Source organism: Sabethes cyaneus, chromosome 2, assembly GCF_943734655.1.
Source record: "Sabethes cyaneus chromosome 2, idSabCyanKW18_F2, whole genome shotgun sequence".
Taxonomy (NCBI): Eukaryota; Metazoa; Arthropoda; class Insecta; order Diptera; family Culicidae; genus Sabethes; species Sabethes cyaneus.
In genome coordinates this window covers 7,509,928-7,528,138 of record NC_071354.1, presented here as the reverse complement: position 1 = coordinate 7,528,138, position 18,211 = coordinate 7,509,928, and the positions used below count along the sequence as shown (strand labels likewise).

The 18,211-nt window shown below is 42.5% G+C and overlaps 1 protein-coding gene across 1 annotated transcript; it reads right to left on the bottom strand.

The window, feature by feature from the left end:
• Window positions 1-4,322: 4,322 nt before the first annotated feature.
• On the bottom strand, window positions 4,323-8,363 carry LOC128737890 (centrosomal protein of 131 kDa). The gene is made up of 7 exons (XM_053832637.1): window positions 8,337-8,363; window positions 6,382-8,254; window positions 6,068-6,323; window positions 5,144-6,008; window positions 4,874-5,085; window positions 4,519-4,812; window positions 4,323-4,455 (listed from the first exon to the last, which is right to left on the bottom strand). Exons 1-7 carry the CDS (start codon window positions 8,361-8,363, stop codon window positions 4,323-4,325), a joined length of 3,660 nt encoding a protein of 1,219 aa, XP_053688612.1.
• Between the last annotated feature and the right edge of the window lie 9,848 nt (window positions 8,364-18,211).

Genomic DNA, 18,211 nt, shown 5'->3' with positions numbered 1-18,211 from the left:
CGATGACATCCACATCTCTGGCTGTGATGTTTCGCCTAGGTGGACACTAGAGCAGGTTGACCGGATACTAGACAAGTTTATTTGCTGACGACCTCACAGGCCGCAAACCAGTTGTGACCATCAAGCTGTATGGTACAAGCTTGACCGCCGCTAGTCGCCGTCGCGAGGGTTAAAGTCGACCGGTCGAAGATGAAAGGTTAAAGCCGTGGTAGCATCACTGCAGAGAGTAACCGCTCATACCTGCCTGCTAATGAGCTGACCAACTTTCTAATGAGAGTACGCGACACCACCATATCTAGGAATGTGCAGCCAGCGAACGGTCGTCGTTCGTTATACTGGTGGAACGAGATCTTCGGTTTCCTTCGTACCGGGTGCCATAGAGCGATGAGGTATTTGCAAAGTATTCGAACCGCTGCGGATACCGAAACGAGTAGGGTAGAGCTTAGAGCAGCCAGAAAGGCGTTTAAGAACGTTGTTTTGCTAATGAAAAAGCGGAAGAGTTATTTCCGCAGCTAGTTTAACGCGACATTGGCTTCCGGTCACTCTTCGGGGATCTGGAAGATTTCACATATAATTCTGATACATAAAAAAGGGTCTGAAAGGTGATGTAGAAAATTACCGTGGAATCGCTATTCAATCAGCTATTCCGAAGCTTTTCGAGACGCTGGTTTATAGTCATCTTTACGACACTATAGCTGAACGTTTTCCCCCTGTACTACAACACGGATTCTTGAAGAAGAAATTAGTGGTTATGAACCTTTGTGAGCTCACCTCAGTGGTCACGGATTGCATTGCTAGTAGGTTTCAAATGGATTGCATATACACAGATATGAGCAGAGCATTAGTAAAAATCACCTTAGAGGCAATTGAAGATCTCGGCATTCATGGCCCGCGTTATAACTGATTAAGAAAGTCTTTTAAACATAGCACACAATTTGTAAAACCTGACGGTAACAAATCTTGCCCATTTCCCGTGCACTCAGAAGTACCACAAGGTAGCCCCCTAGGACTCTTACAGTTTGTGATTCTAATAAATTTTTATGTCTGAAGCTATCTCATACGCAACCGTGCCGACAACGTAAAAAGTAGGTGTTCAGTAATTACATTTACTGGGAAAGCTAGTCCTGTAATCTTCGACTACGTTCACCGGGATAGTACTGTATCGCGTGCAGAATAAGTGTGCCTCAAACGTTTTGCGTTTGTCAGGAGATTCGTGCCCCTGATGTTCCGTTTGCAATACTGGCGTTTTGCAAAAGTCTCGTCATAAGCAAACAGGATTTCGCTGGCATTATTTGTCTTCTGCAGTATATAACGCATGTTCAGCGCATCACGAGAATCCAGAAGAGATTTGTAAAGTTTGCTCTTAACAATCTCAGATGAAACAAAAGACTTACAACGAAGATTGTCAGAGGGCAACTGCAGTGTTTTTGTTTTTATTTCATATGTTATTTGTTTGTATATGTTTATGTATATTATTTGTTATACCGTGTACCCCCGTTGGTATGACCTTCTTTAATCTGAACATTTTTAATCTGTACCCCGGTGGTAAGAATGCGTTCACATTAAAAACTGACCAAGCGTCACACACAATTGACGTTAAAGTTGACCGGTAAATTAAAAAAAGCAAAAAATCTTAATGCGTTTCCTCTTGCTCCGGAGCTTTGGCAATACAGCTCATATGCAACCTACATCTCTCCAGAACTACTTCGGGTAACTTTAACGTGAACGAGGGGTTATTTCGAAATGGCCATTACAAAAATTTACATAGGTTGGGTATGCCAGCATGGATGTCTGTTCTCTGTGGTTTTATATAAATTATAAAGTCGCCCGTTGTGCTTTGATTTTGTTACACTATTTTTGAATGAACCATTCGTACAAATATTGTTTTTGATTGTTTCTTGCAGTGCTTTAACATTTCTGTATATTAACTTACACAATTTTCTATTATTTAATGCTCTTTAATCAAATTTGAATATAGATCCCACTTGCCCCGGTATTTGGGCCAAGTGGGACCCATCGCCATAATTTTGAAAATTCTCCTCCAGATTCATTTCATGTAAATTGATAGGCCCTTTTCGTAATTAATCCTTCGAAGTGATACCACTGAAGAGTTTCTGTGCTGAAAGAATTTTGAAATAATCATAGGTATAGATAACACAGTGGAATAAACCCAAACTATACATTTTTAGGTCCCACTTACCAAGGTGTACCTTAATTCTTTTCATCTAGTTCTCTCCGCGAATTTGAAACGTCCCTGGAAAAACCTTTCCCCTCTATTGTGTTTTGTTCCACTTGCAGCGTCATTGATAGGTGAAGGAAAAAAGCTTTTCGTAAAATTCTGTACTTTAGTTTCAGAAAAACAAGACATACTCTGCGTCTTATTTTTTATTTTGTTAGATATAGTGTAGATGGTTGATAGTTGTTTCTTCCCCTAAGCGCGAATGATTTAAGTTTATTATAGGGTGCGAGGCCTATTGATCGTGTCAATAGTAAATGTTTCCTAGATGATTCAGGGTGAGACTGCCACAGGCCGCGAGTGTGCGCCGGTAACTCGCCGTCGGAAGCGCCGGTCACTGCGGGGAGGCAGCCCCCGCAGAAACCACTACTATTTAGGTGCATGCATTTTCCTAGGTTTACTGACTAGTGGGGTTTATTCCTTAGTTAAGTCCGAACGAGCGGCAGCGAGTAAGGACAGCATATACCCAACATTTGTGCAGGCTGATCACGGCCATTTTCGGCCGAATATGACGTTCGGCCATTCGTGTTTGAGTCTTTTGTGATTCAGCCTTTTGTGATTCGGCCATTAGATATATTATGCCATTTGTTATTTCGGTTATTTGTGTTTCGGCCATTCGTGATTCGGCCATTCGTGATTCGGCCATTTGTGTCTCGTCCATTCGTAGGTAATCCGTCTATGGGGTGGTTTACGGATTTACACTACTGCCAGCTTCCGTTTTTCTGCGTGTTGAGATAACGAAGACGGTGACTATTCTTGACCGGCGAGCGCTCGCTGATCTTCGGTAACGGTTGGCGAACGGCGTCTTCTTTGCCGGCTGGCAAAATGGCGTCTACGTGTCTTCAGAGGATGACGGATGGGCGACCTGAAAAGGCGTTCCAGGTGGGTCCTCTCAGGCGCTTCTTTCCTTGACGAATATAGGTTGGCGACGGACGATACCGACTTTTGCCAGACCGAGAAGGGAATCCTCCTTTAGAATTAGGGTCGTTGCTCGATGGTAGGCGTTTATGACCATGGATGATCAGAGGACCAATCGCTGGTCTTTTACGCAAGCTTCTGGGAATGAGTCGCCAATCGCGATTAAAAGTATGATAGAAAGTATATAAAAGGTCCTACAGGTGAGAGAAAAATTTACCCTTTAAACAAAATCTTTGCATTATAAGCTTTGTATTTCCCTAGAAATTACCTGAATGCCTGTCTCGGATAGTTAGCTTCATATAAAAAGGACTTTCAAAAGTCGCACTTTGGCAGATAAATTACTTAACTTTTTGTACTACATAAGCAATCGCTCGCCTGACTCGAAATGGTTGTTCGCGCATTATCGTAGACTGCTCATAGCTTAACTCTTTGGATTTTGGCGGTTTGTCGACCGCATTGTTATAGATGCCGAACGAAATTCCTACATATTTTTCGTAAAGCTGTGTCGAACCAGGCTCGCTGACTTGATTTGGCGGTCAAGCTCCGTTCATACGGTTTCGTGAGAGAAAATTTTTGTGTGATGTGTGGACAGGGAAGGACCTTCGTTTCTTTCTGTTATTGGCGTCGGAGGATCGGAAAAATGACTTTATACTCTTATTTTATACGATAAACAGTGGATGGGAAGCAATACGGCTACATTCGTTGCATTGCTCAGCATCAAATACATGCAGTACGTATGAATATTACCTTAAAGCTTGTTATACTACCATATTTATGGGAGGCTCCACCTTCAGCAGGAGTCAGGCAGACCTCATACTTATTGGGCGTGCGCTGTTGACGAGAATGTTCAACAGCAGATTAGGGACGAATGAAGGATAACAACCCAAGATCGACAAATGTGAGGCTATGTCCTAAATTTGACACTGGATCGATAATCGAGTTGTCGCGTAAAAAGAAAAGCAAGTTGGTAAATTTTATAAAATCAAACGCTGCCTCAAAATCTGTAAGCAGCAAGTTGTATTTTCGCAGCTGGTGCTTTACTCTATATTTACTTGGTAAAAATGCCTACAAAAAGTATATAGTTAAATGCAATGCGGCTGAAATTCTCCAGCACGTTTACGAAGCTTAAATGCAAACCTAAGCATGCGCCATTTACTGTTTACCTATGCTATTTTATGCAGTAATCGATTCGCTGCTGGCGAATAATGGCATCCTGTTTCAAGCATCGTTCCTTCAGAGAATTGACCTCTTTCTGCAAACTACTGATGGTGGCGTCCTTCTTGTCGATGGCCTGTTGCACTCTACAATACCAGTAAATAATTATTACCCTCTGCATCGGATGTGGCCATCCGACATCAACTCACCTGCAGTAGATCCGTTCAATTTCCCGTTCACGCTCCTGTTGCATGCTGACCAGATCCTTCTGAACCTCCTTGCGCGCTTCTGCCTTCATGGATTCCTTCTCGCGCAGCAATTCATCGCAGAGCTTTTTCGAGTGGTTCAGCTGCAGCTCGAGCTGTTTCGCCGAAGATTTCATATTCTGTATTGTGGCTTCACCCTCCGCCAGCTGAGCGCGGGTGTCCTGATAGCGCTGCTTGAGCAGCGCTTCGTTCGCTTCCTGCTCGTGCATTTCCACCTGATGCTTTTCCTTAAGACGACTAAAATAATTCGGTAAAAAAATTACAACGCCTGCGGCGTTTTTAACCTAAAAAAACTCACTTCATTTTGGCATCAAACTCCTGCTGATATTTTTGCGTCTCAGCATCAACCTTAGCGACTATCCGGTCGATCTGTTGATCTCGCTCCGCTCGGAGCTGCTGCCGGACTACATTCTCCCGTTCTTCCATGGCATTTTTGGCAGTCTCTTCGTGCTTTTTGCGCCAAATTGCAAAATCAGCTTCAAGCTGATTTTGCAATTTTGCTAACTCCTCCTGAAATGATTAGATTCATCAGAATATCATTACAGAATGTTTTGTGGACGATCGAAACCTTGTGTTTGTTCTCCCGATCCTTCAGCATTTGCACGTACTCTTTCCGAGCGAACTCCAAGTTTTTGGTGTTGTCGCATTTCAGCTCCTGAAGCTGCGTCTCAAAGTATTGGTTGCGGTTTTTGAGCTCCTTCAGGTTACGATCCTTTTCGATGTCGAACTCGCTCAGCAGGTGCTGACGTTGCTGTTCGAAAATCGATCGTTCCTCACTAACTTGTTTGTCGAAACGATCCAGCAGCGTTTGCCTTTCCCGTTCGATGAAAGCATCCCGCTCCTTCTGCAAACTTTGTTTGATGTCAGCTTCCTTTTGTTCGTACTGCAATTTCAACTCCGAAACCGCAGCCATCAGTTCGTCCTTATGCTGTCGCTTCAGTTCGGCCAGCTCTTTCTGGTGGGTTGCCGTCATCTTGTTGATTTCCAGCTCCAATCCCTTAACGGTCAGTTCCTTTATTTTCTTGGTGTTCTCCCTGACCCACTTCTCGCGGCGAATCTTTTCCGCTGCCAGGGCAGTATCCTTTGCCCTCTCGAGCTCCGTCTTCAACCGATGCTCCCAGCTCTGGTTCTGCGATTCGATTCTCCTCGTCAGCTGGGTTACCTTATCGCACAGACCGGACTTATCCTTGATCAGTTGATCGATAAACTCCTGATGGCGACCGATAATGTCCTCGTAGTGTTTCTTCTGTTCTTTCATCTTGCTGCCGAAGGCAGCCTTTTCCGCTCGCACTGCCTTCATCTTGTCCGCTTTCAGATTCACCAGATGGTCCTTCGAGAGGGCCATCGCGTTGCTGAGTTCGTTGGCCCGCAGCGACAGTTTGATTACCCGTCTAGCCAGTTGATGGATCGGTATTTCCAGTAGGTCGTTCATTCTGAAAATAATAACTTTGATTTTACGGTGTTTTAATGTTGATTTTTTTCTGAATTTCACTTGGGAATCGTCTCCATATAGTCTGGTTCTGCGGCAAACTCAAACTCCGAACGGTCCGATTCCGAGGGGGCCATTGTTTTCAGTGTCTTTTCACATTTCAGGTCCACCTGATCCAGATAGGAGAATAGATCTTTCACCTTATCCTTATCGTTGTTGTCGTGATGATGCTGCAGAGCTCCGGAGCTATCCGGCGAGTCACGGGAATCCAAAATATTACTCAATCGATATTCGACTTCCGTCTTCAGTGCTTGAAAGTCTAAAATAGAATATTTTTTGGAACTTTGGGATTGTCAAACCTAACATCAATCACTCACCGGACTTCGTGATTTCGTTAGCCAGCAGCGATTCATCGTCGTAATTGCTCTGCTGACTACCGGCCGCTTCCCGTCGGCCGGGATCGAAGTTGAAGTTCGACTCATCATCGGTCGCTATCAGTTGCGTTGTCGCTTTGCTTGCTTCGCCGTCGCTCGTCGTCAAAATCGCCAAACTTCGATCTTTGGCTGCGCCCAGTTCCTGCACAGCCCCATCGAAAGTCGGAACTAACTTCGGGAATGTGTCCTCGTTGCAGGACATCCAACTTACCACTTTGTCCATCTGAAACTCGGATATGTTACTGTCCTGGCGGCTGAGTGAGGTCGAATATTTGCCGGATGAGTTGTTCTTCTTCGGATTCCGAAGAATGGATTTTTGTCCTTCGGCAGATTTGGACTTATCCACCGTTGGTTTTCCGTTCTTTTTACTGGCCAGCACGTTGTTTTTCTGACTTGTTTTATTCGACTTTAAGTCGTTAAAGTTTTGCTCTTTAACCTTAAAATAATTTTTGATTATAGCATTCGAAGAACTGTCCAATTTGTTCTTATCTGCCGAAACAACCTCTTTGGTGGTGGATTTTCCAGCCTGAAGATTCTTATCCATCAAAAGTGGTTTTGTTTCGTTGTTGAGATTTAAATTTAAACAATCCTCTTTACTGTCATGTTTAGTTTTATCTTTCTGCTGGTCAATAATCTCGTTGATACATTCGTAATACTCATTGATGACGTCTTTCTTCCCTCCTCTGGCTCCACATCGCGGGCTCTCATTTTCGTTTTCCGTATCATCCGTGGCCGAGGTACAACTGGCAGCAATCCGGTAAGTCTCTTCCACGTACGTTTCCGTAACTTCAACCATCGTGTACTGTTTCGGATCATAACGGCTAGCACCCTCCGCCTGCACTAACTTCAGCTCCATCTCCCGCCGACGATTAATGTCTTCAATTTCCTTTTTGTAGTCTTCTATAATCTTGTTAGAATCGTCTTCTTCTCCAAACGACTCTGGAGTTGAACCAAATTTAACGATTTTATCAGTCTTTTCCTCCTTAGTCTCGTAAGCTGAACTGGCCAAATCATCCTCAAATTTAACTGAACTATTAAATCTAGTTTTGGAAGGAGCTTCAAAAGCAGACTCTTGAAAATTTCGTTCATCATAAACGGAACCCGAATTTTTGAGTTGATCCGATTTCACCACAACGGCAAACTCATTATCGTCGTAATCACTGTAGTCTATCTCGTACGGATCATTAGAACTGAACGACACTCTCCCCGGCAGATCAATCTTCTTATCCACTTTCTGCACCACGTCTTTCCCAGCCATACCAAGATTACTAGCTTTTTTCGAAACTGTTTTACGCGCAACCCTCCTCGGAAGTGGAGGCTTTTTATTAACCCCCGGATTAATCCTTAGCTTGTCTCCTCTCGACCAAATATTCTCCAACTCCGTCTCATTGTTCGATTCCTGCGTATCTTCATCCATGCTGCTTTCCTCTTCCGAACTACAATCGACAATCTTTTTCTTAGCCACCACACTGCTTCGCTTTTTGCTCTTGACCTTGGTGGGCATCTGCTGCTTCGTTGACCGGTGCTGACCGCTGCCTCCTCCGGTCAGGGTTTTCGAGCCCCAGTAGCGTGAGATCGGTTCGGCCAGAAGGGATTTTAGCAAGCTGGACGACGATGTGCTACGTTTCGATAGATTGAAACCGGCTGCGGGTGCTTTGCGTTCGATTTGACTGTCCGCCGATAGGGGACGGCGCACTTGCGCCGAAAAGGGTCGACTGTACAAGGCCGAACTGGGCCGGTAATGGTGCTGGCTCGTTCCCACCGGGGGTTGATGACTGAAGGTGGGGGTGGTTCGTTCACGCGTTGCTAGGTTAATCTGTGTGGATCAACAAATTGTAAAAATTTAGTTTACATTCTTCAAGGAAAAAAATCCCAATTTTTAGGATAATTCCACGCACCTGCGAGCCGTACAGACTAAGCTCCATAGTGATTCGACTGTCCTGCTGGCGGCAGACATAGTTTAAGCCATTCTAGCGACAATTTTCACACAAAAATTACGATTTAAAAGGAAGCGCGCAAAACCGATGTAAACACTGGACGTAGGAAAATTGCAATTCTGATTTGTTGAAGGAAGTAAAACATCGAGACGGCTCGTTGCCGGTGGTGATCGGTATCCTTGGTGGGCTGTCATGGAGACGCACGTGGTGCAAACAATCGCTCAAGCATGCGAGCTGAGTCGCCGACCAGTAGCAGCAAGCACGTGGCCGGAGGACGTCGCGACGCTTGATTGTGTTTTGTTTTGGTGAAAAAGGAAATGGAATGGTGGAATGCTTACGAATCGTATTGCTTTAAGAAATTAAAAACAATTTCTAAAAGAGATGGGCACTAAATTTTTGTAAAATCATGCCTAATGAAATAAAATCTAGAACCAGAGAGATATTGAATAACTTTAATGTGCAGTTTACGTTAGGAAATAATTATCAATTGGAAACAGTATTGTATTCGTCTCTGTATTCGAAAACAGTCACTGAGGAAGCCTGCAAGTCATAGACGAAATACGTATCTATCAAGAATAAATAACTTTGTATACTATGTGTATATGTAAGAATTAAATTGGATGAATTTTCTTTTTATTATTAAAATAAGTTTAACTACAAAATTGGGGATAATTTGGTCGACTGAAATTTTTGGAGCGTCTTAGTAAAATACGAAACCTGAAATTAAAGAAAAGAAAAAACTTTTTCCAAATTAAATTCCACTATTAATATTTATTCACGACAGATACGTATTTTGCCTGCGAAGCCTGCAATCACTAGTGTCCTAATTTAATTTCCATCTTCGAGATTTGATGCACCTACAAAGTCGATGGAGCTATACGTCTATGCTTAAATTTTCCAGTCGAGTTTTCTGGGTCGTTCGTCGTCGTCATAAGCACCATAGAGTCGAGGTGGCTCGTGCTGTTTCAAACTTCATTCAACTCTTTCAGCTCTTGGGCCACTCGTCACCAATTTCCCAGACGTTTCAAAAGTCGTAAATCATTTTTGACCTGTTCGAGCCATCTTACACGTTGAGCCCCTCTGTTCATGGTGCCGGTTGGGTTGTTTAAGAGATAGGTTTTCGTCGCACTATTGTCCGGCATCCTTACGACGTGTCCGGTCCATCGCAACCTACCGACTTTTGCCAGATATACGATGGAAATCTCTCCAAGCAGGGCCTGTAGCTCGTGATTCACAAACTCTCCGCTTTCAGTTTGTACTCCGCCAAATATCGTCCGCAGCACTTTCCGCTCGAATATGGCAAGGGCGCGTATGTCCTCCGTGAGCAGTTTTACAGCTTCAAGTCCACAAGGAACTGCTGGTCTAGAAAGAGCTTTGCACATTGTCCGCTTAGAACGACGGCATATGCTTCTTGAACTGAATACAGCGCTTAATCTCCTTATTAGTGTTGTTGTGGGCGGTCACCAGCGATGGGATTGTCTCCTTTGACCCTTTTCCTTTTATGTATTTGCTATTCGACGCATTTATTCGCATTTATTATTCAGTCTGGCGTAGATTGTCTCCGCCGTAGCAAAGTTCCTAACTATGACAGCATAGTGATTTGCGAAGCTTAGCAGTGGACTACCTTTGCTAAAAACCGTGCCTCTCGTTTCGTTACCCGCTCTTCGGATTACTCCCTCAAAAGCGACGTTAAACAGCATGAAGGATAAGCCGTCACCTTGTCTTAACCCTCACCGCTTCTCGAAGGGACTCAAGAGTTCCCCGAGATGCGTACGAAACACACTACTCGATATATGTGCATTATCTGCCATAGTTGATCTCGATCGTATGATGCTTTTAAATCAATAATGATGTGATGTTTGGGCACATTGTCCTCCAGATATATCTGTAGTTTACCAGCGTTATACCGCGATAGTTGCTGCAATCGAGCCGATTACCCTTTTTGTAGATGGAACAAACCATCGCTGGTGTGCCCAGAAACAGAAGGTGAGTCCAGCGCCGTAGCGTGCGCTTGGCCAGACTGGCCTTTGCCAAGGGCGCCAAAGAGGGCTACAATTTCAGTAAGGCATTAACAATAACGTATACTTTAAAAAAATGGCCTGATTTTAGCGATTTTTTAAGCAATAACCCTGTCACCTGATGGTGAATCCACCTATATATCGCTAATCGTAGCAACCCTGTTATGTACAGATAAAAGTTTGACAGCGTTATCAGTTGATTTTCATGCAGCAATGATGGCGAAAACAGTCAAACAACTACGCTCAATGCTTTGTTCATACTGCCAGCTCCTCCCCGGGGCGAAGAAATTGGACATGGTGGGGCACTTCGTCCTCTCCCTTGTGAAGAAAGACATCCTCTCTCTTTTGGAGAAAGGCAAAAGCGTCAAACGGAAGCCTGGTTCTAGCCATCTGGCGATGCTGCACGGTCGTAAATTACAGTAAACGCTGTAAAGGAAGACTGAGAGCAAAGCAGCCTCATCGTTCCGCGAATCGCAATGTCGTGGTCATAATAGGTGACAAGAGAGCTACTTGCAGGACTGCACCGACTAGCAGGAGACCGAGTACTTTACGTCCCCCACCAGAAAGGTAAGTGATGACGTCAAGTATATCTTCCGCACCAAGTTCCCGAAGTTCTTCTGCGATTGACAGTCAGCGAGAAGGGAATATCCAAGCCACTATTTTTCCTTCAGGGATTGCGAGGAAGGAAGAGATCGTCAAGAAGTATTACGCAAAATAGGGTGTGACCTTTAGGACGGACCTGGTCTCGGTTTATCATGCCAAGAGACCACTGAAGAAGATGAATCGGCTGAAGATAAACGTTTTACCGAGAACCGCCAAGTCTCCAACGTCCCTAAACTGTTACTGATAGAAAATTTGGACTTAAAATTAGACATGAAAGAGGGCTTGATCTGGGACTTAATAGAAATAAAAATAGACTTGAATAGAACATAAAATTACACTAGAAGTTATATTTGAAATTGAAGCTAAAAGTGGAATTAAATGCAAATAGAAATTGGAACTAAAGCGGAACGTGAAATAAGGCTTAGATTAGACTTAAGATTAAACTTGTAATTGGACTTATCTTGAACTTCAATTTGGATTAAAAATCGGAGTGAAAATTTGAATTAAATTAAACATAAAGTTACCCTTAGAATGAGACACAAAATTGTACTTGAATTTAGCTGAAAATTGCAGTTGAAATCTAATTTGAAATTGAACACACACTTAGTTTACTTTACTTTTTCGACGACATTCCGTTTATCGAATCTGTGCCGAACTCAGCAAACGTCTTTACCTTTCTCGGTCTTGGGCTGCCGCTCTCCAGTCGCCCCTAACACTCGCTGTCAACAACGCTCGTCCAACAGGTACGGGGTCTGCCTTGAAGTCTTCGATCTCTTCCGGGTCCGAATATTGTTTTAGCTGCTCTCTCATCCGGCATCCTTTCTACGCGGCCAGCCCATTGCAGCCTGCCGTGTTTTAGCCGCTACGCAATATCCGCATCTTTAAGTATACAAAAATGTGTATTTCATGGTCCATGCGCCTAGGAATCCGCCACCCTTCTTCTTCTAATATGCCGCCGAGAATTGATCGCACGTTCTTACGCTCAAAAACTACAAGACTTTGAATTATGTTTGAAATTGGGATTCAAATTGTACCTAAAATTGGACTTGAAATCAGAGTTCGCATAGGACTTAAAATTGAATTAAAAAATACGTGAAATTGGGCTTAAAGTCGTACAAGGAATTTGACTGAAAATTGAGCTTTTGACATTGGACATTTAATTAGGCATTAAATTTGAACTGAAATTTGATTGATTTGAACTTTAAACCGCACATGGACACGAATTTTTCTTGAAATTAAGATTGACACTTTTCGTCTTATTCTCTCACATATTGTAACTTTTTCTGTCCAGTTTTTTTTTCTAGTCCAGTTTTTCTACTTTATTCTCCTTTTCTTGGTTTTCGCTAGCACTTTTCTTCTTTTTCATTTCGTTTTCCTCCTTTTTCATCAGTTTTTTCTGTTCGACGTATCCCGTTCATTTTTATTATTTCCAGTTTGACATTACCAACTGTTTTCACACGTTTTTGCTAGCTTCTTTCCCTTTTTCTATCTTTCTTCCCTTTTTCATTTCCAGTTTTCGTCTGTTTCTTACTCTCCATCTCCTTTTCGTTCCGTTTTTTGTCTTTTCAATACCGCGTTTTCCCCCTTTTCTGTCACGCTTAATTTGTTTTTAACTCCCGTTTTTTATTTCAACTTCTCCTTTTAATCCCGTTTGACTATCTCCCGTTTTCCCAACTTTTCTGTCACATTTTTTTTGGCAATCTCCGTTTTTCCTATTTATCCGTCCGTATTTTCTCTTTTTGTCTTGTTATCCCTCGTTTTCTTTGAGTTGCGGACCACTCCTCTCATAAAATTAATACCAATACCAATACCTCCTTTTCTCTCTGTTCTCTGTTCCTTTTCTTTCCGATTCATGCTGAGACGAGACGTGTCAACTCGTAGCAGATTTTTAGTCCATTTTAGACCAGCCGATGATTGGACGAATTGGACTACTTTGCACGCATGAAAAAAGAGAAAAAGGATACACAGCAGTGTTGTCAAGAAGAACATATTCATAACATTTGACAAAAAGTTTGCTAAAAAGAAGACAAAGAAGCCATTTGTCACGTCTCGTCTGAGGTTTCATGCCCCATTTTCCGCCCTCTTCAGTCCTGATTCTCTTGTTTGTCTCTTTGCGGTCTTCTTTTTCGTCCTTTTGCTTCCGTCTTTCTTCCTTTTCAGGCCCGTTTTCCCTCTTGTCCTGTCTCGTGTTTTGTTATTCCCAGTCGCGTTTCGTCTTTTTCTTTTCCCATGCTCCGGTTTTCGCATTTTTTCCTGATAACCCCTTTTTTATCCCGTTTTCGCTTTCATCTGCTCCGTTCTTCCTCTTATTTTGTGCTACTTTTTCTCCTGGCACATTCTGCTCTTTCTTTTACCCTGTCTTTCATCCATTTTAATTTTTTGCTATTTTTTCTTTTTCCGTCGTGTTTTTCCTTATTCTCTGTTCTCGTTTCTCGAATGCCTCCGTATTAACTGGTTTTCTTATTATTATTTTTCGTTTTTCTCCGTTTGTCCTCAATTTCTTTACCGGTTTTACTTCTTTTCTCTTCCGTTCTCCCTGTTCAGTTTCCTTTTTTGCCTCTACCTTTTTGTCACACGTTTTTTCTCCCGTTTTCCTTTTTTACACATTTTTTTCCTGTCACTTTTTTCCCTTCGTTTTTTTCATGCTAGTTTTTACTCTTTTTTTTCGCGTTTGTCCAACTTTGTTACGTTTTCTCTCGTGTTCTTATCCATTTTTTCTCCTTCTGTACTGCCATTATACATACTTGAAGATGAACTTAAAATCAAAGTTGAAATTAGACTTGACAATGGACATGAAATTAGACTTGAAAATAAACTTGAAGTAGGAATTAAAATTGAGTGAAAATGAAACTTAAATAGCACTTGAAATTGTATTTGAATTTCGACTGGAAACTGGGTTTAAAATTGGACTAGAAATCGGTGTTGACTAGGGCTATAAATTGGGAAATTAGAATTGAATTGAGCTTTAAATTGAGCTTAAATTATCTTGAAACTAAATTTGAAATTTAATTTATGACTTGACTTGAAATTGAATTTGAAACTGGAACTATTTGTATGCAATTAGTTTACTTATCGCAAGAGAGAAATCCTGAAGGTGGTTATGAGCATATATTCGACACTCTCGGATTCCTCCCGTTCTTCACCATTCACGGAAAAGTCCTCATCCAGCAAATTTGAGCTTCAGGAACCGACTGGGATGACGCCATCAACGACGATCTAACGATTCGATGACGACAGTGGAAGGACCTCTTTGGGTAGTTTTCACATACCTCGATGCTACTTCAATCATTTTTCGACCAACTATCAACTGTTCCATGTATTTGTTAACGCCAGCGAGGTGGCGTACTGCTGCATAGCCTATTTCCGACTACTGACCCCTTCGGGATTTGGAGTGTCTCAGGTTGCTGCCAAATCTAAAGTTGCTCCCATAAAACCCTTAACTGTTCCTAGGATCGAACTGAAAGCCCCGGTTATTGGTGTTCGCCTTGCAGAATCTATTGCCTGCACCCATACCCCCATACCCAAATTCACCAGCGATATTTCTGGAGTGATTCAAGCACCGGTCTTGCTTGGATACAGTCGGAACATCATCGATATAACAAATTCGTCGCCTTCCGGATTGGAGAAATTCTTAGTCTGAGTCATCAAACCGAGTGGAGGTGGGTGCCGACTGAATTGAACGCTGCGGACGAGGCCACGAAGTGGAAAAAGGGTCCCGATTTCCATCCAGATAGCGTCTGGATGAGAGGCCCCGCATTTCTGTACGAGCAGGAGGCAGGTTAGCCTCAACGTCAAACTGTAACCACAGAGGAGAAACTTCGCTCGAGATGTCTCTCTCATTGGGTGCCAACACCGGCGATTGAACAGAGGCACTCAAACTTGAACCTCTTGACCAAGCGGATCTGAAAGATGCAGAAGCGATGCTGTGGAAACTTGCACAAGCTGAAGCATATCCTGACGAAATAAACATGCTGAAGAAGACACAGGGACCACCAGAAAAACGCCATGCTGTAGTTGCAAAAAATAGTCCCATTTACAAATTGTGGCCGTTCCTCGACAACGAAGGGAACTTGCGAATGCGAGGCAGAATCGGTGCTGCTCCATTTGCACCGTCCGAAGCTAAGTTCCCAACGATCCTTCCCAAGAACCATCTGATAACCTTTCTCATTACAGAGTAGTACCACTGCCGTTACCACCACGCTAATCGAGAAACGAGATGCGCCAACGATTTGAAATTGCCCAACTGCAATCGCTAATCTACAAGGTAATGCAGAACTGTGCATACTGTAGTGTTTTGTGAGCGAAATCAAAACCAGCTTCAATGGCACCACTTCCAGCATATCGAATGCAGCCGTTTGTGAGACCATTCACATCCGTTGGACTGGATTATTTTGGGCCTGCACGAGCAGGCAGGAATGGAGTGAAGCGGTGGGTGGCTTTGTTTACCTGTCTCACAATTCGCGCTGTGTACGTGGAAATAGTGCATAGCCTGTCTACAGACTCATGTATCATGGCGATACAACGTTTTACTTACTGCCGCGGAACACCTGCTGAATTTATCTCCGATAACAGGACGTGTTTCGTTGGGGCCAGTAACGAATTAAAAGCTATTGTATCTTGAGCAAATGCTTTGGCATCGACGTTCACCAGTGCGCTGAAAAAATGGACATTTAATCCACCTGCCGCTCCGCATATGGGCGGAGTGTGGGAAAGACTTATCCGAAAACGGTCAAAACGGTGATGGGGACAGCCCTGGATGCTCCTCGGCGACCAGACGACGAAACGCTGGCGACTATTGTTTACGAAGCGGAGGTAATGGTTAATTGTAGGCCGCTTACCTACGTGCCACTGGAGTCGGCCGGCAGTCAAGCTGGCGATGCTCGACGTGGAGAAAGGTGAACCTAGGAACGAACAGCTGGAGAGAGCTCAGTCAACCACCAAGGTTCACGGGCGGGGGAATGTCGCGACGACCCCCTGTTGACGCGGCGCTACCACGAACGTACTACCATGTCGAATGTACGATCGGTTTCGTCGATCAATCGGTCATGCCCTTATAAGAATAGTCGATCTGTCAGGAGAATGACCAGCAGATTCTTTGTGCATTCGAACAAAAGAAGTACTTACGGGCTTAAGTGAAATCTTAATTAATAGTCCTAATTATACCTACCGCTTATACATTTATGCTTATATTATCCTACATCTAATCGGTTAAACTTACATTGTATCCTACATCTAATCTAAAACTAACTAGTGAGTATTGGTCTTAATTACGATTGAAGTGAACTGAAATTAAGATTGTGACATGCAATGAATTTATCGACATTATAACCTATTTTCTACAGATGTGGTACTGGCTTTTGGTCACGGGTTTCGTGCGAAAATATTTATATTTCGTTTATTGTCGACGTTTCGAAGGGTATCCCTTCATCCTCAGTATGAAGGGAGGATGAAGGGATACCCTTCGAAACGTCGACAATAAACGAAATATAAATATTTTCGCACGAAACCCGTGACCAAAAGCCAGTACCACATCTATAACAAAACCAACGGTCGTTTTTATTATCATCGAAGACCTATTTTCTACTTAATTATTGTCTAAAATTAGAATTTGTCTTAAACTACGCGTAAGATAAAACCAGCGGAACTTAATTCTCAGTGGTCCAAAAAGCGAAATACGCGATCGTGTGGTATTGCGCCAAAACGTGAAGTTTTTCGCATATAGTGTTTTTAGGAACATTTCTTGGTATAACAAGCCCCTTCTTGTGACAGAAATCTTTGGGTGATTAATTCCCTTGAAAGTGAGATACGAAATTTATTTTCTCGTACATTCGAGATACAGGTTTGGTACTTTCGGCAAAGTTGTAGTAACTATCAATGCAAATAACTTTGTCAAAGACACCAATCTTGTATCTCTTAATCGAAATTATCTATGAAGGGTTGTTCGAGGACAAACCCTTCAAAACAGTGTTTAAACCCTGACTTATTCTGGTCAACTTTTACGTGTTCATAGTGTTCTAGTAAGTTGTTTGTCTTGCTAAAATCAACGTTTTTGTAGAACATTATTATACGCGATTTTCTGCAGTTTCGGAGATTTTGAGCTTTTTTGATGAAAAATAGTATTCCTTTGAGCTTAAATATTTCCCAAGGTGGCAAATGGTGGCAGATCCAACAACTCGTACTTAAAAGTACAACAAAAAGATGTGTTGCTTATTTTATTCCTAAAAGTTTCTAAAAGTACAATATGGGCAAAATTACACGTTTCCACACGGACCACTGTGCATTGATCGGGAACATCGCCAAAATTGTAAGCCACACTATATTATCTTAAATCTTAATTCTCTATAATAAAGCTTATTTGTACTTTAAAGCTATATACCACAATTCGGTGTTTGCTCTTAGGAGCTGGAATCACTCTACTATTCCCACAAAATGATTAAATTAAAAGGGTTACAGAAATTTTTTTATTTTTCATTACATTTTACAGAGAAGGTGCTCCAGCGTTCCCAAGCCATAGGCCCGCCAGTGTTCGAGGCTGCATGATTATGATGAAAGGCAGAGACTTTTTATGTTAGCCAAATTGAATCAAATTATCAACGCTTGTACGTAACATTCCATTTATTTTACTTTGGGTCTAAAAACTTATGAATGCGTAAAATATTTTCCACGCTTCTTTCGAAATAGTTAATAATCTCCTTTGGCAAGATGCTCGCAACGAGCCGTGTCAAGAAATGGATTCTTTGCCAAAATTGATGATGCTAATTATCCGCTACATGGCGATGACAGTATTCTATGCACTGAGTGTATGTGTAAGAAAAAAGTTACGAACAGTTAGATTCGTCACAGACCTGGAAGGTTTACAACATTTATTGTTTATTTATAACTTTACAGAAATTTTCGTTTGTCAATTTGTGGTTATTTGCCATATAGTTTTAGATTCTCTCTACTTAAGCTAGCTTTAAAACTACAGATGCAATTTTTTATTCACAGACCGATTTAATAGATTAAAATTGCCCTAACAATTAAAATTAATATTACGCATCTAACATCGATTCCTCGATTGCGATCGAAATTCCAGCGCAATAAACGCATAAAGCCTTGCTAGCACAGTGCAGTCAGTGACGACGTAGGACGTTGCTGTTGTTGCTTGTTGTCATCGCTATTGCATTCCACCGACCGGAGGGGAATCGATGGAATCGACCAACCTTACCTGCCGGC

Coding starts and splice junctions, on each gene's coding strand:
- LOC128737890 (XM_053832637.1), bottom strand. CDS start 8,363: ATGGAGCTTAGTCTGTACGGCTCGCAG. Junction 8,255..8,336: donor TTAGTCTGTACGGCTCGCAG/GTGCGTGGAATT, acceptor TGATCCACACAG/ATTAACCTAGCAACGCGTGA. Junction 5,086..5,143: donor ATCGGGAGAACAAACACAAG/GTTTCGATCGTC, acceptor TAATCATTTCAG/GAGGAGTTAGCAAAATTGCA.